The 25019-nt window shown below is 40.9% G+C and overlaps 1 protein-coding gene across 5 annotated transcripts in view; it reads left to right on the top strand.

Moving 5' to 3' along the window:
* Positions 1 to 25019, top strand: part of PPP2R2B (protein phosphatase 2 regulatory subunit Bbeta) — a 254047-nt gene that overhangs the window by 41552 nt on the left and 187476 nt on the right. For 3 of the 5 annotated variants that reach the window (XM_054718017.1, XM_028146258.2, XM_008140797.3), the window contains exon 2: positions 15863 to 15947. The exons of the other annotated variants lie outside the window; for them this stretch is intronic. In XM_054718017.1, coding sequence (XP_054573992.1) covers positions 15911 to 15947 — 37 coding nt within the window. In that variant the 5' untranslated portion in view covers positions 15863 to 15910. The remainder of the gene's footprint in view (positions 1 to 15862; positions 15948 to 25019) is intronic. 5 annotated transcript variants of the gene reach the window in all.

Below are 25019 nucleotides of genomic sequence, written 5' to 3'. Positions count from 1 at the left end.
AGAAGGGATCATGTGGGTAATGGGAAAAGATGTGTTTGTGAAGGGGACAACTCAGGCTGGTGCTTTAGAAGAAAGAAACATGATTTCTTACAGCAAATGTAAGGAAATTAGGGGACTCTGTGGGCAAGGGGCCAAAAGATGCATGGAATCTAAGGTTCTGGAGGGGCCCCTATCGGCAGGTTTTTAACCTGAGAAGGATGAGGTCTGCTAGATGGAATGTGCTGACGAGAACCTTACCTGTGAGAGGATGTAATCCAGGTATACTGGGCTTGATGCTGGGGGACTAACAGCCTCCTCCATCATGCAGTGCCGATTCTGCTGCTATAAATCCCTGTTAAGTAATGAACCTGAAGTAGTTGCAGAATGACAGGCCACCTCCTCCAGTAATGGAGGGGGATCAGCCTTGTGACCTTCACCAGGTGCAGAGGGTGGGTAAGTTGGGAAGGGACTATTGCAGCAAGATTCTCAGCACTTGCAGGTGCTCAAAATATCACCAGGAAGTGCTTCACCAAGAAGTGTTTTACCAAAGGGGATAGCTGCACCAAAAACTCAAGGAGGTTAACATGGCTCATGGAACTTTGCAGAAGTCAAGTTGGACACCCAAGGTAGGAGAGGCCTGTTGGTTCACAACAGCTGTATTGTCGTCACTCACATTTCTCTCCGCCTTTATGTCTTTATTCATAAGGCACATAATACATAAATGCCTTTTTATTTGAAAGGATTTGAGCATTATACAAATAGATAAAGCAAATCATGAATCACCCTTCATCCCCCACATCCACCCCACTTCCCTGTGCAGGGGCTATCATTGTCAGTAGTTGGGTATGCATCCTTGGAGCCACCTTCATATGCTTATCAATTCATTTAAATAGACATGGACAGATTACATTGGGGGAGGGATGGTTTCTCTGTATGCATACAGTTTATTTGCACTTTGCTTTCTTTCCCCCACTCCATGATGTATGTCTAAAAGACCTTGTCATGTCAGGACACCTACATCTGCCTTCTTTCCCATGGCTGTGTAGTGCCCATGATATGACTGTACTGTATTTTCTTTAGTAATTCCCTTATGGATGGATGGAAAATTGTTCCTAGCTTTTTATATTACATAAGATACTGCAGTGTTTACTCATGTATATATGCTTTGGTTCAAATGTTCTCCTTCCTGATTGTATCATCTTTAAAGTCAAGATACAGGTTCTCATTTCTTAGCAAAATGGCAAGAAGGACTCTCTGGTCCTCCATTTATTCCCTAAGTAACCTTGGAAAAGTCATTTAACCTCGTGAACTTGAATTTCCTAATGTAGAACATGGGAATTCCTCAGTATACCTCTTTTTACCAAAACCATTGCAGATTTGAATGTTAGTGATGAATCATGGTGACTGCTGGCCATTGTGGAAGGCTTACTATGTGCCAGGGATGGACTTGGGTCTTTAAAGTATTTTTCTCATTTAATCCTCACAACTCTGTAGGTTGATACTGTCCTTATAGCCCTTCCAGTGAAAAGTTGAAGCAGAAGGAGACTAGTACTTGTCCAAGGTTATGCAACAGTGGGCAGCAGAACAGAAGTCACTCCCAGCTCTGTCTGACTGTCAGGCTCATATTCCTAAACTGCAGCAGATCATCTCAGGGTAGTGTATGGACACACCTGTGTAAAACCAAAGTCATGATGTTGACACAGAGCAAAGATTTTCATTTCCTTAAAGAAATGTGCTTTTGAACTAATACCAACACAAAGGGTCCAATTTTTATCAAGACTTTGGAAATGAATGGAGGGAAAATTGGAAGGCAGTGCGGTATTTTAAACTCTCCTGTGGATTATATTCTAAGTGGGTATTTTTCCCAGACTTGCCACCATAATTAGTCACTTTTACTCTCTGGGCTTCAGTTTTCCTCATCTACTAAATTGAGGTTGAAGATGGGGGCGGGGAGGCATGCTCTCTATAGATTTTCCTGGTTGGAAGTTTCTGTGATGTACTCCATCTGTATTTGCGACCATCTGGGTAGATCTCCTTGGTATGTTCTGACGTTGTGTTCAGGGGCGAGGCTGGGGGACACAGGCATCAGCTTTAAATGGTCCCAGAATTTTAGGCCTGGCTGTTCTTACTGGTGGGTCAGCTCATCCTTCTGGCAAGTAGGCTCTGGTGCAGCCAAGAGGCGGAGCCAGAAAGAGAAGCATCTCTTTGCCAAAAGCCACTGCAGATGGAGGAGCCAGTCTGTCTGGGCGGCCCCTGACTTTGAGAGGAGCCATTTGGCAAAGTTGTTGGCAGGAGCTGTCTTGCAGCATGAATCCTGGAGACTGTCCTGGGCCGGAGTGAATCAGGGACACGGCCGGTACGGCAAAGGTGGCTGGTGGAACAAATAGCCATCTGGTGAGCAGGGCGCTGCTCATCTTGCCGCACTGACAGGCAAGAGCAAGTGCCAGTCGGTGAGGCTGAGCTCTCAATGACACGATCTGACAGGCTCAGTGGAATGTCTCCCTTGCTGCTATTGTGTGCTCCATGGAGGGGGGTTGTAAACCCACGTGAACCTGGCTCTTGCAGAAATCAAGAAGGCTCCAATTTCTTGCACTGTTCCCAAGTAGGAAAGGAAATTCATCAATTCAAACAAAATCCATGTATTGTAGTTAACGCCTGATGCTATGAGGGCTGTGCTGGGGACTAGGGTGAAGTATAAGTTCTTGTTCTCAAGCATCTTTCCATCTATTCAGGCAGATGGCCCTCTGGCCTTCTCGAAATACTTAACCTTGTGCCGGGCCATGTGAGTCTGTGCTGTGTTCGCCTGTCTGTTATCACCAGGTGGCTGAAGTGGTAGAATCAGAGCCTGCCCAGCTCTAGACCCACTTCCAGCAGTGCTGGCTCTGTGGCCTGGACAGATCACGCCACATCTTTGATTGTTTTCTTTCTTTTTTTTTTCTATTCAAAATGTGTTGCACTGGGATGATTCCCCACTCATCTGGCTTCAAGGGGCTTCCTCCTGAAGGCTGATAGAGGACCATGGAGCAGCCAACACATGCACAGACCCTTTGTGCCTGGCTAAAGAGAGGGGTGATTTTATAGCATCCTGGGCATTTCACACCCATGAAGTAGGGGCTGGGTCTTTACACCGGGCACTTCTTGTGTTTTCTCTTCTCCTCTTCTGGAGAGGGATGAAGGCGATCCTTTGCAAGAGGCATGGTCCCCTGGGGAGGTTGTCACCACCAGAAAGGCTTATAGAGTTCTTACCTATAATGGAGATGAGGCGGCATGCCCCTGCTCACATGTTATTGTTTATATGTGAGAATTAAATAAATACAAAAGAAGCTCTCTCTTGCTCCATGCATTTGGGACCAATGGTGGTTGATGGTAACTTGGAAAACTTAAAGCAGATAATTATATAAAATGGTAAACTTATTTTAAACAGCATTCTCTACTTTTGATTAAGGGCTTGTTCATAAATCAAGGCTGAATCTTTCAGCGTGGGTCTGATGTTTGGGGATTATAATATTTTCCTTACACAAACCACCCCCAGAATGAGAAAGACCATGTTTGAGTTTGGTACTGAGATTGAGTGAAAGCATACATACCTGAGAAGCGTTCTCACTATAGACCCATCTGGATTTTTATGGTTGTCCCCAATTGTTTAATTCTCCTACATGTAATTTTACATTTTTTAATCATCTTTTGAAAGCATTTGGCTTCATTTTCATGTGAAACAGTCACTCTCTTTCTGTTCACACCATTCTTTTTGTCACCTTCCATGATATTTAATTAAATAACAAGTATAACTGGCATCAGGAGATTTGGGAACAAACACACTGCCTCTCAGTAAACATGCAGCTCCAACCAGAGGAAGCAGCAGTGTGCCTATGTGTCAGAGATTAGCCTACTAATTAGAGTATAGAGCAAACTATAGGCCCATTTTACAGAGAGAATGGAAGGCATTTTCATCCAGTGAGTCTTCTACTTAGAGGACTGTTAAAAGAGCTTCTGTTGTAATTATCTTACCTAATAATAGACAAACATGTAAATTGACCATACCTCCGCTACACCCACCAGCCAATCAGGAGGGAATATGCAAATTAGAAGGACAAAGATGGCGGCCACCCAGCTGCTCCAGGTGCAGAGTGGCCAGGCGGGGCAGGATGCCTGCTATGACTGGGAGGGTGGGGGGCGAGGGGATCTACAGGAGCGGCACTCTGGCCCCGCAGCGAAGACGCAGACTGCAGACTCTGGAGTCTGCAGCGAAGACAAAGATGGCAGACTCCGGCCTGAGTCTGCAGCAAAGACGAAGAAGGCAGGTGGCAGACTCCGGCCGGAGCAAAGGCCTGGGTCCCGGGTGCCGGAGGAAAACCGGTGCTGGAAGCCAAGGGAAGGAAGGCCTATTGCACGAATCTCTTTGTGCAATGGGCCTCTAGTAATTATAATAACACTCCAATATACTGAGTGTTTGCTGTGAAGTAAGAATTAGGTTAAGTACTCTAAATGTACTACATTTGATATACTCTCTATTCATGTATGGTGAGCTAGATTGATGTATGTTTATATGATATAGATATATAAATATGTATTTATCTGTATCATCCGTTCCTCACAATAACCATCAGAAGTACTACAATTAAATCTGAATTAAGTGAGACTTTAGGTCTTTTTCACCATTGTTTGTCCATCTTCTTATATGGTGCCTACCTGGGAAACAGCACACATTAAATATTTATTAAGAGAACAGATTTCTGTTTTACTGATGATGAAACTGAGGCTTAGAGAATTTGTGTAATCTGTTAGTAGACTCTGGACTTGAATGCATTTAAGAAAAAATGTAGGTATATTACAATAATTTTTACAAAGCTCTTGGTTATATATTTTGAATCCCATATTACTCTATGAATAACCTTCTAATAGGATAAAAATTTGGTACCATCTATTAAGTCCCATATACCCTATGAATAACCTTCTAATAGGATAAAAATTTGGTACCATCTCTACTTTGTACAACTATGTCAGTGTTCTAGAAAAGGGCTAGGAAAACTTCCAATAAATATTTTAGGCTTTGCTGATCACACAGTTTATGTCCAACTACTCAGCTCTGCCAATGTAGCATGTGGGGATGTCTGTGTTCTTGCAAAACTATTTGCAGAATCCAGTGGTGGCCCATGGACCATAGATTGCTGATCCCTATTCTAAAAAAGTGTTTGAAACCCAGTAGAAGTTAAAAAAAATGTTTCTCTTCTAAGTGAGTGTTTGCAATAAGTACTAGAGAGAAGCTTAACTGAACAGGAATGGCTTGCAGGGGTCCTCAAACTTTTTAAACAGGGGGCCAGTTCACTGTCCCTCAGACCGTTGGAGGTCCGGACTATAGTTTAAAAAAAACTATGAACAAATTCCTATGCACACTGCACATATCTTATTTTGAAGTAAAAAAACAAAACAGCAAAAACACCCGCATGTGGCCCGCGGGCCATAGTTTGAGGACGCCTGGCTTAGTGGGTAAAGACAGGCCTTGCTGGGATTCTGACAGGTGGAGAGGAATGGCAAAAGCTTTCCTAATGGAGAATGGAGCCTTGTGTGATGAAAGGCGGCAAAAATAAGCAAAGTGGTATGTTGTCTGAGCAAATGAGCTGAAGACTAGATGTATAACAAACTATTTGTTAGCTCATTAGAATCCCCACATGTAACCATGCCTTTTATAAGTAGTGTCCCCAGTTGCTTACTCGGAAGTCATTTAGAAAATATTTATTATATACTAAATAAAAAACATGCTAAAAAAACAGGTATACAATGAAAAAGAAACAAACAGATATACACCCTGCTTTCATAGAGCTTGTATTCTCTTGGGAAGATGTACGTTAAATAGACACAAACATAAGACTGTAACTATAAATTTTATTAAATAAGAGGTTATGAGAGAATAAAATATATGTTCCATAATGAAAACTTGCCCTTTTAAGAAAAGTGCAAAAATAGAAAATCAAGCCCTGATTGGTGTAGCTCAGTTGGTTGGAGCATTGTCTACACCCGTGGTCGGCAAACTGCGGCTCGCGAGCCACATGCAGCTCTTTGGCCCCTTGAGTGTGGCTCTTCCACAAAATACCATGGCCTGGGCGAGTCTATTTTGAAGAAGTGGCATTAGAAGAAGTTTAAGTTTAAAAAATTTGGCTCTCAAAAGAAATTTCAATTGTTGAACTGTTGATATTTGACTCTATTGACTAATGAGTTTGCTGACCACTGGTCTACACCAAAAGGTTGCAGGTTTGATTCCCTGTCAGGGCACATACTAGGTTGTGGGTTTGATCTCCGGTCTGGGCATTTACAGGAGGCAACCGATTGATGTTTCTCTTTCACATCGATGTTTCTATCTCTCTTCTTTATTCTAATATCAATTTAAAGAACTATTGAGTGAGGATTTTTAAAAAATCAAATTTACCTCTAGCCAAACATAATTATTATAAACACTTTTTAAATGTATTTTTCTTTCACACTGTGTGTGTGTGTGTGTGTGTGTGAGAGAGAGAGAGAGAGAGAGAGAGAGAGAGAGAGAGAGAGAGAGAGAGAGAAATGGGTGAATGCTGGAATTATATAAAATAGTATTGTGTCCCTTGTTTTTTGTTTTTTTTATATAATTTTTATTTTATTTTTATTATGGTATCACATAATTGTCCTCAATGTCCCTTGTTTTTTTAGTTTTTGTCCCAAACAATACAGTGAGCATTTTTCTGTAACATCCTATAGTTAAACAATAATTTTACCAATCACCTAATGCAGGAAGTTTAGATTATTTTCAATATTTTGCTATAATAATTGTGTGATAAATAATTGAATTAATCTAAATCATCTCTCTATTTATTTTCTTAAAACAAGTTTTCTTAAAAATATATTTTTATTGATTTCAGAGAGGAAGGGGGAGGTAGAGAGAGAGATAGAAACATCAATGAAGAGAGAGAATCATTGATTGGCTGCCTCTTGCACGTCCCCTACTGGGGATCCAGCCTGCAACCCAGGCGTGTGCCCTTGACTGGAATCGAACCTGGGACCCTTCAGTCTGCAGGCCGATGCTCTATCCACTGAACCAAACCAGCCATGGCAAAACAAGTTTTTAATGTCAAGATTGCTGGGCTAAATAGTACAAACAATTAAGTTCCTAGATAATAATAAATTGCCTTGTAAAAAAGTCATACCCAGGTTCGCCTTGACAATGGCCATGGCACTTTGCCCCTTTAGTCTGGTTTATATTTTGCCTCTACCTCACATTGTCATAGATTTTCAGAGTGTTGAAGTTCAGAACAGAAAACTTATGTGGGGTGAAGATTAGAAAAAAAAAGTCACAAAGACATAGCCATGGAACTTTAATTTGATCCCATTGCCCTTGTTCTTCCCCAAAGCCTCGGGTACTTTTACTTGTTCTGAGAGTGAGTCAAACTCAGTTCTCAGCCTCTGCCATTAAATACATGGGTGTGTAGCTTCATCTCTGGGATTGAGTGCCCACCTATATTAAATAAAATGACATTCATGGTTCCAGGGCATCATTTGTAGATAAGTATATGGAACCTAGTGACCCAGAAATGTTAATTTTTCTCAAACTGGTGAGTAGGTAACTTCAAAGAATGACTGACCCAGTATGACAACCAGTCATACTTGTTTAACGACCTAGTCCCTGGGGAAAGGGGTTTCAAATGAGCTATGTTAACTTATTTTGCTAATGCTATGTGTGGTTGAATGCAATTTCAACCCCGGCAAATCAGAAAGAAAACAGACTCTAACTATCATTGGCTTTACACTTGCCGCCTTCTCTAGTTTTCCCTAAAAATTGGGAGCATGATTTAATGGAAATGAAAAGTGCAAATCTTATAAACTACCACTGGGATTATATTTTAGTGTACAATTTTTAGTCCCTTTTCAAAGTATATTGGCTATCTGCATTTTAGCAATCTTTGGGGATTATAGTTGGGAGTCAGTCTGAAATCTCAACTCATTTTGCCTGAGTATTTGGGGACATTTTTCTCCCTCTGAAGTGTCTTGGGGCACTGAGATGAGAATACTAAGTTTTTTTAGACATTTTTCATGTGAAATTGTTATGAGGTACTAAAAATGATACACAGGTTAGTACCTATGTGTTCAGTAGATAAAATTTAAAGGATGCATGGATGAATGGATGGATGGGTGGGTGGGTAGATGGATGAATGAATGGATGGGTGGATGAATGAATGGATGGGTGGATGGATGGATGAATGAATGAATGGATGGATGGATGAATGAATGGATGGATGGATGGATGGATGGATTGATGGATGGGTGGGTGGGTGGATGGTGAGTGGATGGACAGTTGATTTGATAAAAGACTTGGGTGGTTAGTAGGAGATTCTATTGCTTCCTCAGAGGACTAAAAGTGTAAAGCAGCTTCTAGAAACATCAAGTTTCAGTCATGATTTGGAATTTTAATATTAAAATCTACTTGTCATTGCCTTTCTCCACTGTCTGGAAGTCCATGACAGGTAGGATGAGATGGGAACATTAATTAGGGCAGTGCAGATCCATAGAGACATGCCTCCAGGAATTCATCAACAGAGCTAGATTATAAAAGGAAAATGTGACAGAGGGGAGAAGGGCTCTCCTGGAACCCTGAGCTAACAGAAGAGCCTGGGACAGTTCAGTGCTTCCAACTGACATCTCTTGCCATGACGGGTATCTAATTCCACCCAATTCTGTAGGATTAGCCTGGATGAAACTGATGCACTGTGCTTTGGAAGTCAGAACCCTCTGGTCACTTCCTAGGACATAGGGGAAAGTTTTGGGTGCAGTTCTATTTGTGAACAAAGTGTATTTCTCTACAAGTTCTCTGATCCCTTGCAGGGTCAGTGATCAAACACTTGCTAAGGTCTCCCCAGGTCCTGAAGAACTCTGTGCACCACTGTGAAAAAGGCAGAAGCAATCTCAAGATCATATTGTGGCTGCCAACATGCTTACTCAGACCCCAAGCTTCCTCAGCACAATTTGAGATGGAAATTTTCCGATCAGAATTTTTCCTACAAGTCTTAGAAACTTGGATTTGAGCCCGTGGCGCAGGCCAGGTTTTTTCTTGTTCCAGTTACTTGACAAGCAGGTTGCCTTTGAGTCACTCATATGGATGGCCTTGATCTAGACATTGGCACATGCTGAAAAGGCAAAAAATATTTTCCTCCTCTTGTTTGACCCTTTAAGGAGATTAGTCTGTTCACAATTTTCTCCTGTGTTTATAATGTTTTCTGACTATCCCCTCATCTACTGAGTCTCTCAAAACTGATCTTCAAACTAACCAGGGTGGCATGTGCTGGGTCCTCACTGCCCCAGGCCATTCCTGCTTCCCGGCCCCCCATGTGCTGTTTCCTCTTCCCTGGGACCTACAGGGCCTGCCTCAAATATACATTTTCCCATTAAGTTTTTCCTGAATTCCTCAGGTTCTTTCATCTTGACAGCAATACTCCTATGAGGTATAGTTATTCTCCCCATTTCACAAACATGAAAACTGAGGTCCAAGTTCAGGCAGCCATCCAGAAAGAGGCAGACTTGAATATTGTTTCCCCAACTAGAAACTCCTAGAAGGCAGTCATCATATTTCTGCTCCTTTCGTCTATTCTGCAGAGGACAGTGCAGGGCGTGGCACACGGGTGCTTAGTGAATGGTTTTTGAACTTGACTGGAGTTTGAGAGTAGACTCATACCGTCTCTGTAGTTAGAACAGTAGCCAGTTACATGTTCTTTACTTGGGAGTTTAAACTTGTAGATCCCTCTAAACATGTTGAAACAAGGTTCTCCTACTCCCACTATAGTTTAAAGATATAGGGGAGATGGCAAAAGATGTGCTATATTATTTTTGCAATCACTTGGAAACTGCCAGCTAATTGAAGGCATTCTTTATTCTTTTATCCATTCACTTGTTTACGAGTTTGTTCTTTCACTGTACTCTTTAACCATCCAGCAAGTATTGATTGAGCAACTGAAACCTCATTTATGTATACGAGCTAGTATATGATGATATCAGTATGAAAAAAATGTATAAAAGCTTATTACATTGGTTATGGGAGGAGGGGAGAAGCAAGCAAAAAATAAGACTACTAAAAAACATAAAGATAGTCACATCCATGAGAAAAAGGGTATGATTCCTCTTATACAAACTGTTATGTATGTACATTAAGAATTCCATTAAAAAAATGGCTACCAAAATATTGATGATGTTTATCTCGGACTGGTGGGATTTTAAGTAATTTTTACTATTTATATTTTCTATAATGTATGGTAGTTGTAAAATAAGCATATACATTGTTTGCATAAGGTGTCATTGTGGTGAAAAATAATTCATGAGCGTGTACTATGTGCAGAGAAGTAATCTCTGGATATCAATGTAGTAAATGTTCACCTGAGTTCTTTCTTTTACTTTGAAGTCACATTAATAATTTTTCAAGTAAAAATCAGTTTAAACCCTAGAAGAGTAGAGATAAATCGACACTGGTAACTGTCAAATTAGGTAACAAGAGTCCCTTTCAAGCTCTTACCTGTAGGTCTGGGTGAAAGGGCTTTGGCAGTGAGCTTGGCCCTTAGGTTCAGAGCCCCTTCGGTCTTTGTGTCTTGGCTGAAACAATAAAGGTGAAGTGATATCTCTGACATCAGCCAATCATTTCATAAGGGGGCTGGGAAAGCGTCTGGATGAGTCAGTAAAAAGGTGCCATGATGGGAAAGCCATCTCAGAAAAAATGTCCTAGAGCCCATGGGTCAGAGCCAGTCCCTCTGCACATGAAGGATCTCACAATCTGTGTTTATTGACACAGAAGGTGGTTTTAATTACCCTGAAGGAATTTCTGGCATGTTTTGCCAAAGCCAGTCTTAAGATGTTTAATCAGTGGATTAGTGACAACCAGACCTACTGGAAAGGTCTGCACATGGGGGCAGCTGGTCAAGTATACTATATTGCAATGTGACTGTTAGTGACGGAGCGTAGGTATGTTTTATCAGAGTAACATAGGCAAGAAAATACAACACCTTGAAATGTTCTTGACTTCGAAAATTGTGGCATGTTTCATGTTTGAGAAGCCTTGGTTTCCTTTGCAGTCATTGATCATGGTCTCTAAGCAACCTTCATAACTTCCGTTTGTTTGTTTTTTATTTTGGGTAAACTTGGCAAGATGGTCTAGAGTCGAAGTTTGAGTGATAAATCAAGCTATCAGTTTTATAGCCCCACAGCTAGTGACTTGAAAGAAAGAATGGGACTTTCCAAATACAGGCTCAAATAAAATTCATACTTAGGGCCTTGTTTTACCTGTTTGCGTTGACCTACAAAATATTTAAAGGAAAGAACTATAATTGGAAAAGCAGGATGATGGTGTCACATCGCAAAGCTGTTTTAATCTGTCACATAATTTGAGGGGAGACCATAGCCCAAGATGTATGCAAACGCACAAAAGAAATGCTTCCCTGATTTTCTCACCTTTGCTCTCGAACCTTCTGTTTGTATTCTTCCAATGAGATGTAAAAACACACCATACTATAGTAAATACTTTTATTCATCTCTCCAAGTTTAACTCCAGATGGAATTTCTTTTTTCCCCTCCCTGCATGAAAATGTCCTTCGCACTATCCCCTTTCCCTGTTTTCTCAGTTAATCGCCCCAAATTCTACTCGATAATGTGGACCTGCAAGGGAGAAAGCATGGCAGCGTGAAATCTGAATAGGAACCCAAAGGCATCTTTAGTGAAATGCATTGAGCCCCTTTGTTGAGCTACTGAAAGTGTCTCTGACCTGCTTAGTACCAAAGTAGTTTGGTGATACTCCTTTTGCTTAACACAGAAAGGTTTCTCAGGCTATTTCATACCAGCACTCACTGATCTGGGGATTTGCCAGGCTTATAGGGATGTAAGGTCATTGGGAACATCCCTTTTAACAACTGAGCAAAGAGTTCCATGGATGACTTTGGTAATCACCAGTTTTAAATAGTCCTCTTTCCTCTTGCCTTTTAAATTAGCTTGTCAGTAAACCAACTTGGCTGACCAAGTTGATATGTTAGTGGCAAATTTTAAGCATGAAAGGACTTACATAATGTAAATAAAATTGTCAGGTTGTCCTATACTTGTGACAGGATTTTATATTGTTGTAAAGTATTTTTACAGCTTTTATCAACTATGCACAACAAATTTGAGAACAAGTTTTGTTTCTTTTCATTTCCTCAAGGAGGAGACTGAGATCCAGTGAAATTAATCAACTTGTCCATGACCACATGGGTGGTTTGTGGTGGAGACAAGACTGAGGTCCATAGATTCTGAAACCTAGAATAGAGTTCTTCCCATGACACTAGAATATCACATAAACTTTTTTAAATTTTATTTTTCAATAATAGTTTACATTCAATATTATTTTGTATTAGTTTTAGGTGTGCAGCATAATGATTAGATAATCATATACTTTATAAAGTGGTCCCTTCGATATTTCCTGTACCCACCTGGCATCATACATAGTTATTACAATATTATTGACTATTCCCTATGCTGTACTTTATATCCCCATGACCATTTTGCAACTACCAATTTGTACTTCTTAATCCCTTCACTTTTTTCACTCCCTCCTCTCAGGTAACCATCAGTCTGTTCTCAGAGTCTCTGAGCCTATTTCTATTTTCTTTGTTCACTTATTTTGCTCTCTAGATTCCACATATAGGTGACATCATATGGCCTGTAGGTGTTGGCCACCTACATCCTTTGCACTGGTTCTTAGGGGAGAACAAGTACCATAGCCTTTGGATTGTTGGGCTTGGGTGTGAGATGTGTCCATTCATTGTTGCTGTGGCCAAATGGAAGTGTCCGGGGGCCACACTCCTGGCTAGTGGCACAACCTCAAAGAAATAGGATTTGATGATTTTAAAGATGTGGAAAAGCCAGTAAACTTAGCTCCATTTCACAACTGCACTCTGTGCCCAAATACCTAACTCACAAATAATTTGTCTTGTGGAACAAGTAAGAGAACAGGGAAGGAAGACAATGGCTTGATCATCACCAGCACTATTGTTATCTCTGGAATAATAATATGAAGGCAGGTACATTTACTGAGTGGTTTTTATGCACCATGTACATCTTTTGCTTCATTTCCACTTACATGAGCAGTGAGTTCTTTACCAAAAAGATGAGCTTATCGCTTAAGTCCTCTTACTGTAATTGCTCCTATTAACATTGGGACAATCTTAATAACCGCCTTCTATATTGTTGTGAGGATTCAGTGAGAATACTTGTGCAGTGGTTAGTTCAGTACCTGACATAGGTTGAACATTCAATAAGTGGTTGTTGGGTTGTTTTTAGTATTTCTAGAAGCTTTAAGTGGTCCTAAGTACTATTTGCACTAGATGATACAGTCTTTCTGCCCTCCAAATTTCTAGAGTTTATGATTATACATATATATATATATATATATATATATATATATACATATATATATATATACACATATATATATATATGTATATATATATATCAGAGATATTGAGAGTTTAGTTTTCAATTACTGCAATAAAGGTAATCATAATCCTTTTGCTGGTAGAGGTCTTGTCTTCAATTTGTTAAAAATGCAACATCTGTGAAGCACAATACAAGCGAAGTGCAATGGATAAGATGTGCCGTACTGAAGTGGTTAAGAACACTGACTCTGGAGACAGCTAGGTTTGTATCCTGGCTCCGTCACTTGCTAGTTCTGTGACCTTGGACAAGTTATTTAACCTCTCTAAGCCCAGGCACCTCCTCTGTAAAATGAGGATAACAATGCTAACATCCTAAGGTGATTGTGAGTACAGGCATACCTCGTTTTATTGCACTTTGCTCTATTGAGCTTCACAGATGTTACATTTTTTAATATATATTTTATTGATTTTTTTACAGAGAGGAAGGGAGAGTGAAAGAGAGTTAGAAACATCGATGAGAGAAAAACATCAATCAGCTGCCTTCTGCACACTCCCTACTGGGGATGTTCCCGCAACCAAGGTACATGCCCTTGACCAGAATCAAACCTGGGACCCTTGAGTCCACAGGCCGACGCTCTATCCACTGAGCTAAACTGGTCAGGGTGCAGATGTTACATTTTTAATAAATTGAAGGCAAGACCTTCCACTAGCAAAGAGATTATGACTCGTTTTTATTACAACTATGGCTCTAGTGCGGTGGTCAGTAACAAAACCTGCAATATCTCTGAGGTTTGCCTGTATTAAATATGACAGTGTATGTAATGTGCTCAGGACAGTCCCTGGTACACAGTATGCAGTAACTGCTCAATCATGTAAGGCTGTAGATTCTTGAATATTAGTACAGTTATCTTTATGTCCTAAAACATCATTACTTTCAAAACAAAAGACAGTTGTTTTGATTACAAAACCAAGGAGAAATAAGTTAAGACCACAACTTTAATCTTTGATCCAGTATCAGTTCTGGCTGGTGGTGATTGATCCCTTTTAAATAATAAATATAATCTTAATAGTAAATGAAGTCTTGAGAGAGCGTAAGCCAACTGATGCCCTTTTCTGATTATGAAATAAAACATTAAGAAGCTAACATCCATTTACCGATCAGTAGGATAGTTTTTAAAGATAATATCTTTGAGCTATTAAAAAGTTAATGGTAACAGATTAATTATAAATCTCTTTTTCTATATTAGTGGTATGTTGAAACCTCTTAGTAAGGCTTAATTTTGTGTGTTTTCCTAAACCTTGCATGTTTATTTTTAGCACTTCTTTTTGTATTGCCTTAGTCATAGATTCTCCTAGATTATGATCTTATACTGCTGAATACTTCAAGATGAAGGGAGCCCCTTCCAATCCGTAAAATGACCTGCTCTTATTTCTTTTTTTTTTTAAAACATATTTTATTGATTTTCCACAGAGAGGAAGGGAGAGAGATAGAGAGCTAGAAACATCGATGAGAGAAACATCGATCAGCTGCCTCCTGCACACTCCCCACCGGGGTTGTGCCCGCAACCACAGTACATGCCCTTGACCGGAATCGAACCTGGGACTCTTGAGTCCACAGGCCAACGCTCTATCCACTGAGCCAAACCGGTTAGGGCGAACTGCTCTTATTTCTGAAATGTTTTCATTGCTTCCAAGTTGTTCTGTGTACCAGAGCATTGTCCCCATTTTTCACCCATTGCTCTAGCCCCACACTCTGAAGCCTGACCTCAAAACCTTCTTATCCTACACACGTATCCCCTCTCTAACTACATGAAGATCGCTCTCCTAACAACTCCAGCCTCCTGACAACGCCCTAGAGCAGTGGTCGGCAAACTCATTAGTCAACAGAGCCAAATATCAACAGTACAACGATTAAAATTTCTTTTGAGAGCCAAATTTTTTAAGCTTAAACTTCTTCTAACGCCACTTCTTCAAATTAGACTCGCCCAGGCCATGGTATTTTGTGGAAGAGCCACACTCAAGGGGCCAAAGAGCCACAAGTGGCTCGCGAGCCGCAGTTTGCCGACCACGGCCCTAGAGGCCCAGTCGCAGTTGTTTTCAACTCTAATGTGTATAAGAGTCACCTGAAGTGTTTGTCAACTAGCACCTGCTGGGCCCTTCCCTGAGTTTCTCATTTAAGAGGTCGGGGACGGGGCCCTCAAGTTTGCTTCCTATGGGTTTCCCAGGTGCTGCTTGGGCTGCTGGCCCAGATAGCCCTTTAAGAACCACTGCTCTCCAAACCGGAAGGCAGTCCCCTTCCGGTTGAGGAGGCTGGAGCACAGGGAGGTTTTGTAGCATTGATTGTGTCCCCTTATTAGCCTGGCTATTGACAGCCAGGAGCCACCTCACACTAAGACTGGAGGGGCCCGGGGACAGTGCTATGTACCCGTATGGCACCACCTCCTGGCGTCTGGATCTGAACCCCGTGTTTGTCACAGGAGCCAAGGGAGAACCCAAGACAGAGGCTAGTGGCACAATTATGAAGCATGAATTATCCAGATGAAAGCACCTATGGAAATAAAGGTATTAATATTATTATTTATACCTACTGTTCTTAATGAAATAGCAATGTGGAAGTGTTGACTAGTTCCAAGCGCTTAAAGTTGTTCTGTGGAACCCAAAGCAATTAAGTCACCTTTTAAGTAGAAAGTGTAAATGGGAAGCATTGTTTGATTTACTGTTTTCAGAACTAAGAGCACGTTTTGATGTAACGTGTTGCGACACAGCAATGACTGGTTATAAAAAGACCAGGAGAGAGAGATTAGGCTAGATGAGAGCAGACCCTGCTTTGCGGATGCTAGAGAGTGGAATAGATCGGTGGACCAGGTAGATGTATTAACTCCTGTAATGAAGGAAAGGGGTTGGGGGTCAGGAGGTGAAGAAGGAGACCATATGAACTTCTTATTTTGTGTACAATGAAGAATGAAGGGTCTTACCACACGGGGAGTTTCGAATTAGAAAGCAGGTATAGAAATCTCTATGCAATAACTTCTAAACTGTACGAAATGTTCGGATGTCTTTTCATCATAACCCTTAAGTAGCCCCAGCTGACTTGGAAGAGGCACCACGAAGAGCTTTGCTAGCTGTTAACAATTCAGTTCTTGAGCCTGTGTGGTGAGCTACTTAGCTTTACAGCCTTCACCTGTGGCTGTATTGAGGCACCCTGGAAAATAAAATGTAAGACAATAGAACTACATATTTTTATTGAAGAGAAAGAATCATCAGAGAGTCTCCTTTGAGGTGGAGATTATCCCAGGGGTAGATAAGAACTTGGAGAGTGATCGAAGAGGAAGACATTCAAAACGAAGAGCTTCCTTTAAAAAGGAATTGGGAATGAATCATTTTTCACTTGTAATCAAAACAAATTAAAATTTGCAATCAAATCATTAGGGAAATGAAACTAAATAGGTGGTCAGAGACTTCGAAGTAGAATAAAACAAAGATCAGATGCATATATTCATGTAAATGTATATGCATACATATGTATATTCCCCATCAGCTTGTGGCTATAGATGTGTCAGGCATTGGTGTCCGAGGGAACTGTGCAACCTTAGCTTTTACACGTCTATTGATTCCATACAGGTTATAGTCCCAACGTGCTTTTTTCTGTAAGATTATAAGAGGAGCAGGGTTTGCTTTTATTTATACGTGAGGTGTTTGTAATGTAGAGTTCAGCTCTTTCCTTGCTATGGAAAAATTATTTTTTCTTTCTGAGCTATTTTTAAAAAGGAGTTACATCTGTTGTAATTCCAAGGTACCTTTCTTTCATTCCTTTCAATCAAGTAACCTTTTTTAATGCATCCTGATGTGATATTGATTGGAGGTCTGAGTTTTCTTTGGTTTGCCCTCAGCAATGCTACTTTAATGGGAGGAGACTAGATAGACTTTGGATGAATTTCCCTGGAGTTTCCAACTTGTATGCCCTCTTTACCTGCTCCCAGAGGGAGGGCTAGGGGAAGGACTGAAGGGTTTGTTACTTTGTTGTGTTATTCTGGTCTGTCATGTCTGGCTCAAAATTTTCAAAAGCTGCAAGTGAGAGAGAGTTCAGATCAGAATTTTAAGAGCCTGTTGTGAGAAAGAATGCCAAGGACGAATATCTGCTTTTCACTGTGCGTCATCAAGTGCACATGTTTTTGAAAAATCCTTTCAGAGTATGAAGAAGGTGGCCTTTTCAAAATGATAAGGGGTTGGTAACTGTGTAAGCAGTGTGCATAGCTTCGTGAATAAGCGTGAGGTCTAAAATGAATGAGCGTGTGCGTTAACATTATGTGTTACTTCAAGGCATTACTTCCACATGTTACTTTCTTCAGGAATGGAATTCATTAACATTGCCTTGAGTTTTCAACATGAGGTTAAGATTATTTAAAAGCACTATAAATATGAAGTCATGTATGACTATCTCTGACTTCCCAAAGTGCTCCCGTGAGGAAAAATACTTTAATATGTGGCCGCAGGTTGGTATGAAAGGAGCCTGTCATCCATCCTTTTATTTATTAAAGTATTTACTGAGCACTCACTATGTGTCCGGTGCTGTACTCTGCACTGGGGATGCAACGTGTAGAACATAGACCTGGTCTTTTTCAGTAAGAGACTCATGGCCTGTTGTTGGGGACACAGACAGAACAACAGGCAATTATAATGAAGTGTGAGAAGTTCTGTGATGGGGAAAGTACAAGGGACTGTGAAATGATCTAAGAGGCTCAGAGGAGGGCTCATGAAGGAGATGGCTAAGCGGAGACCTGGATGAGCAGGAGGATGCAAGTCAATGATAAAGAAATGAAAAGTGTGCCAGGCAGGGAGAATGGTCCAGTCCACAGGTAATGACAGTCCTACCTGAGTTAGTAGATAGGTGACTTCAGGAAAAAGTCTAGCTTGAAGATTTGGTTTTCTTATCTTCCTGTGGGGGATGGTGGGTAGTGACAATGGTGATGGCATAGATGGTGGGGAGGGGAGTGGTGGTGGTGGAGGAAAAAGAGATAAATATAGCAGTTCATATTTAATGCATACTTATTATGTGCCATGTTTAAGTATACTAAGTACTTTTCATGCATTCATTACTATGAGAGTTTTACAGTAATCTTATGAGGTAGCTACCATTATTATCTCTGTTTTACAGATGTAAAAAGGTTAAGTGGCTTGTTCAAAGCCAACCTGCTAGTAAGTGGAAAAGCCAGGATTCAAAAACAGGAGTTGACTCTAGAGCCTGCATTTTCCACCATTACTATGCTCTGAATAATCTAACTTTTTCATAGGGCTGATACAAAGGTGAGCAATCTCACCTGCAAGAGTCTTTGAAACTGCACGGAACTCTGTCCTGTCATTGTGCGCATTGAGCTGAGGCACGAGTCGCGTGCTTGGTAGCAAGCCTGAAACAAAAGTAAAAATGGTTTCAGCCATCTGTGGGCTGCCAGTACTTGCCTTGTTACCAACTCCTCGATTTCTGTGGCTCAGCACATTAGAAGTCAAAAGTGACATTCCTGGGGACATTTTTTGAAGCAACAGAGTATTAGATGACATGGACTATGGATTTGCTCCCAAATGGCAATTGCTATGTTAGAAAGTCCTCTGACATTTCTGAGATTGTTCATCTCTGTTGAACATTCCCTGACTGCTTAGCACAGAACAAAAGGGAGGCTTGGCAAGTACCCTTTTTTCCCTCTAAGAATCTTGGCTTCTAATGTGGATAATACAAAGCCTCAAATGGACTTAAAATTCTGGACTATCCAGTTGACCTGTACATATCTATAATCTCTATCCTGTCTCCACTTTCTTTTTACCAAATAGACTCTTCCTGTCACCTCACTGTTTCTGACAGTCCCCAGCATGCTCCTTACATTTATTGGCCCACTAATCAGCCAGTGTATTGTGAATTTAGGTAGTATCATACAAGCAGGTTCGTATTGATGGCCAGTGCATTAACACCATTGGGAATAATTGAGACAGTTGCATACTCTTTGTGCACAAAAAGCATGACTCCACTACAAAGGGAATGGCAGTTGGACAATAGGGAGATCTGCAAACCAAAGTAATGGATTCTTCTGCATCATAATTCAGTTCTGGAGCCTAATTGTTAGTTTGTTTAAGTACCACTTGAGACCTGATTAGGTGGGGGGTGGGGGGGACTCTCTTTGGAGGCTGGATTTGAGCTAGTGTGAAAGGCAGGGCTGTGTAATTCAGATATACTAGTGAAATGCAAACAGTTTCTGTAATAATGGTCACTAATGATCTGTAATCAAACTATGATTTGTTAGGTAAAAAAAAAAAGATGTAATTAGTTTATTTGCTCAGGAACATAAACGGAAGATTTTATCCATCTACTGATTGTCCCACTGGAGACTGGAGACTGTAGGCTGCAGTATTCATCTTGAGCTGTGACACCTTGGGGGCTGCCATCATCAGTTGCTGAGATTCTCCCAGCTTGTCCACTAACCTGTCATAAGTGCGGTCTTCACCAAAAGGGGACCAAGAGGATACTGGTGGCCTTTCTCTCTGGCTTTTCCTCTTGATAAGCAAGCCTCTGCAATTTTAATTTTTCTTCTTCCACCCTACTCTGGTCTTATGCTTCAACTGGCTAATATTCTCGAAGGATCCCCATTCAGTCAGTACATGTGCAACATAATTATTGAAGGCCAGTTATGCTCCAAACTCTCTCCTAGGCCTTAAGGTTCATAAGGGTTATCAAGCAAGTCTTGATTCAGTCTTTGCAAAATTTACACACTTGCAATAGATATTTTTAAGATGTTCTCTCCCACTAACTGCTCCTTGAATTACTTATCACAAAACCAAGTGAAAAATCTCTTGGCATGGCATGGCTGGTGTGGCTCAGCGGTTGAGTATTGACCTATATGAATGAGGAAGTCATGATTTGATTTCCGGTCAGGGCACATGCCCGGATTGCAAGCTCGATCCCCAGTAGAGGGTATGCAGGTGGCAGCCATCAATGATTCTCTCTCATTGATGTTTCTGTCTCTCCCTCTCTCAAATCAATTATAATATATATATATATATATATATATATATATATAATATATATATTATTATTATTATTTTTTTTTTTTTTAATCTCTCAGCATGAAACAGATACTCTCCTGAGATATGCATCTTAGAGAACAAAGCACTTTGATCCTTTGGGATACATCAGAACTGGCAGTAGAGATTTTGAGAGATTATTGTGACTTTTTAGGAAAGATATACCTGTGTTTTGCCTAGTCTTTTATTGAATTTGAGGGAGTAGATACATTTAAATCCTTATGGGAGACCATGACATTAGAACATAAAATCCTTGACTCCTTCGTCAAGTGAAAATGCTGTGATTTGATACCACGGAGCGATGATGCTACAGGTTATCCTGGTGGGGCATTCGGATCACTTAAGCTCATGCTGAAACAATGAGCATGATTTCACTCACATAGAACAGGACTTCTTTCCTTCTCAGCACTAATCACACGCTTCTGAAATTCACTAATCTGAAATGCCTATTAATCAGTATTGGCTTTTTCTTCCACTTGAGAGTAAGTGGCTTGTGTTTCTTGGTCAGCATGTATCCCAAGGTCTAACAGTGCCTGGCATGTAATAAATATGCTCAGTAATATTTGTTGAATGAAATGCAGGCACACTGATTAGAGCTTGAAAACCAATAGTAGCATTTGGGATTATTGTGAAATAAAGCAAAATTACTTGATAACAGTGATCCTAAGGATTAGGTCTAGTAGATGGTCAGCACCATAGCTGACTTCCTCTGGGTAGGTTTTTTTTCATGTCCCCTTCCATGTAATATCTATTTCTATGCATTAATAGCCCATATGACAAAAGGGATCTCCTGGTTCTTTGGAAAATACTAATGCCTAGCAGTGATCCTTCTTATACTTATCACGAGGGTGACCAATCAAATTTCTGGTGTGAAATGACATATTCTTCTGAATCCAAAGAAGTTTAATGTTTGGGAAAACCTTGACAATAGTGTGGGTAGATGGTACAGTAATTTTGCATTCATTTATTCAATAGATATATATTGGGCACTTCTTGTGTGCCAGGCATGCGATTAGGTGCCAGGAATATAGAGGAACAAAGCCCTCAGGGAAAATACATTCATCAAAGAATAATAAAGATAAATGTACAATTGTGACTGTGACATGCACCATGGAGGAAGAGTTTGTGGTGATTTGAGGTTGTGTGAGAGGATTGGACCTGAAAAGCTTCCCGGAAGGGGTGACTGGGCTAAATCAGGAAGTCGTGGGAGAAGGTGATGGAAGGCTGACCCAGTCAGAGAGAATTGTGTGTACAGGGCCCTATAGTATTAGCAGCAGAGAGAGAGTGTGTGTTCAGAGGAGGAAAAGGTGGCCGGTGTGACTTGATGGGCATTAGACGGAAGCCACACCTTGCAGAGCCTTGAGGATATATGAGGCCTTTCTTGCTTTGTATCTGAGGAGTAAAGGGAAACTGTTAAAATGTTTAAATATGAGGGCAAAATGAAGAGCAGCGACCAAATTTGTTTCCTAAAATGATCAGTCTGGCTACAGTGTGAAGAACAGACTGGAAATGATCCAGAATAGATTGAAGGAGACAAGTGGTTTATTCATAGGAAACTGACAGAGCCGACATAACATATGCCCATGTGAGGCAGTCCCCAGATAAAGCACGTACCCTTGCAAGAGATTCAAGATGAGTTCCTCCACGGTATAATAGAGACCTCTTCAAATGTCCTCTGTGTCATGCACACACACTTACCCAGACATAAATTAGCATCATTAATGCAGAGTGTCACGTTCCAGCCCGGTTCCCCTTCCAGCCAGTGTGTCACTTTAGCACCTTCTCCTTTGTGCTTTCCCCTTTGCCTTCAAAGGCTGCTCTCGGGTCTCATTTTCCTCCCCAGAAGTGTGCGATTGGTTTTTCTGCCACGCGATTAGAGTGATCCCCCACTTAGAGTCTAATCGGCCATGGATGGCTTGGTGCCTGTGCGTCAGGAACTTGGAGAATATATTAAGACATCGTCCAGGGTGGAAGCTCTGTTTTGACAATGATTATGCCTATTATCTATTTTAATAAATGTAAATTGCTGCAGAGAAACAAGCCATTTGATGCCACTTGAATCCTTTTCAGGGAAGCCTGAATCCTTTCTGCGTGGCTTAGATGTATTACTGTCATTTTCCCTTCACAGAGTTGAATCAACACACTTAAATCAGACCTTTGTGAAGGCATCCTCTTGTGCGGTTGCCCGCATAAACTGTTGGGATTTTAGTCTTTGAGATCCATGTTCGGTAACATTTGCACGTTTTTCTGTAGTCCCTTCAAGAATTAAAATTATTGGGAAAACTCAACGGTAAGTCAACATGTGCATTTTATATGCCAAGCACTAACCTTGGGATACAGCAGTGAATAAGGCAGTAATGCTACCTTTTTAGAAGTTTACAGTCATGTCTTGCTATTTGAGTGGGAAATTTAAAATACAAGTACTTAAACTTCGGAAGCGGGGGGGGGGGGGCACGGGGGGGGGCGCGGGGGGGGGGGGGGGGCGGGTCGGCTGTGGGGAGCGGTGTGGGAGTCAGGAGTCCTCATGATGAAAGCCGAGGCTCCTTTCTATAGGGGAAAAAAATACTAAAAACGCCATAATCATACAAAGCCATGTAATTTCAGAGAGAGCGTATGTTCCCATGAAGTTCATCCCTCAATGGCTGATCAAGCATTTCTAATCGAAAGTTAAGGTGAACAGATATGCAGAACATAACTGAGGCGTGAATATGCAGTGCTTTAAAGGGAGGGTATTGTAGTCCATGCCAAGGAAGGAGTGTGGTGTTCTGGCTTCAGAATGATGTGTGGGGGATATGGATGAAGCCCTGTCTCAGAGGGCTCGCCTCTGAAGCTTGTCCAGTCCAAATAGGTTTAGAATTTTAAAAGCTTTCTAACGTCAAACCTCTTCAGTACTAATCTGATCTGATTCCATTTCTGGCTAGTAAGAGGGGCAGCTCCAGCTTCTGGGTTGTGATTACCTCTCGCCCATAGGGAAGTTTGGGGGATTTTCATAATTAAGAACAAAAAAAGCATTTAACTTGGGCTTTTTCTTCTTCTTTTCCCCTTCCTCCCTCCCTCTCCCTTCCTCCCTCCCTCCCTCCCTCCCTCCCTTCCTTCCTTCCTTCCTTCTTTTCTGTTTTCCTTCCTTCCTCCCTCCCTTCCTTTTTCTCTCTCTCCCTTCCTTCCTTTTAGCAGTCAGTTGGATTGAACAGCTCCTTTAAAAATGCTACAGTGATATCTAAACCAATTATTTTTACCCAGGAGTAGTTAATGCTGCCTTTTGGGTGAGATGGAATCCAGGTAGAATTGGTACCACTGAATAATTAAGTAGTTGAGAGAGGGTTATATGCATTCAGAAAGAGCAGGCATTACTGAAGCTGGCTTCTGCTTTGAGTTTGGGTGCATTTGACCTTTATGTGTGAGGAGAAAAAATGACCTTGAATAGTCCTCTCTAACCTTCAGAAGTCTCATCTCAAATCCACTTTTCCCCAAAAAAGTTGCCTTGACAATGTCATCTCTTCTAAATCCCTGTATTAAGAGACTTTAGTTCATATTTAATGCTTATACAGTAGCATATTGACCACTATTATTTAATGCATATCTGTCTTATTTCTTCTCCTAGTTGTGACCTCCCTGAGAACAGACATTACATGTCCCCCACTAGAGAGTAAGCCCCATCAATCAGATCAGGGACACATTTGTTTCTTTTATTGCTAATCCCATCACAATGTCTCACACATTACAGGCAATCCATAGATAATTTTAAATGAGCAGTTCTAATATTTCAGAATCATTTATAGCTCTGATTGTTATGCTTACATATACCATACCTGCTGGTAACTGACAAGAAAAACAATTTGTTTTTGTTTTGCATAAAACCAAGTTGGAGTCAAAATAGGACTATTTGAAGAGGTAGTCTCTGAGGCTGTGTCTTAATATCTGGTTGTCAGAGTTGATGGAACCCCAAAACTTGGGGTACTTGGGAAGTGTCTAGATTTATGGAACTGTCTGTTGGCTTTATTTTTACTTATGTACTGGGTCTGTACTTTTAAACCACAAGTTAACTCAAAGCAGAGATTAATTTGGTTACTCTGAAGACAAAAGAAACTGTCAAACAATGACTGTGGGCTAGGCACTGAGTGTTATACATTTTTTTGTTTTTGATTTTTTACAGAGAGGAAGGGAGAGGGATAGAGAGTTAGAAACATCGGATGAAAGGATGAGAGAGAAACATCAATCAGGTGCCTCCTGCACACTCCCTACTGGGGATGTGCCGCAACCAAGGTACATGCCCTTGACCGGAATCGAACCTGGGACCCTTCAGTCTGCAGCCCGACGCTCTATCCACTGAGCCAAACCGGTTAGGGCTGAGTGTTATACTTTTACATTATCTCATTTAATTATCATAAAAGCCCTGAAAATAGTAATGTATATTCTTCCTTTAGATATAAAAACAGGTTCAGAGAGGTAACTAACCTTAAGCTCTGTGAAGGCAAAGTGCCTGGCACTGAGGAGTCATTCACTTAACTATTTGTTGAATTAAGTTTATCCAAGTGGACTCAATCAGACAGCAGTTGATCAAGGCTA

The sequence above is a fragment of the Eptesicus fuscus genome, chromosome 6 (assembly GCF_027574615.1).
Source record: "Eptesicus fuscus isolate TK198812 chromosome 6, DD_ASM_mEF_20220401, whole genome shotgun sequence".
Taxonomy (NCBI): Eukaryota; Metazoa; Chordata; class Mammalia; order Chiroptera; family Vespertilionidae; genus Eptesicus; species Eptesicus fuscus.
This window is presented reverse-complemented; position numbering and strand designations above follow the sequence as displayed.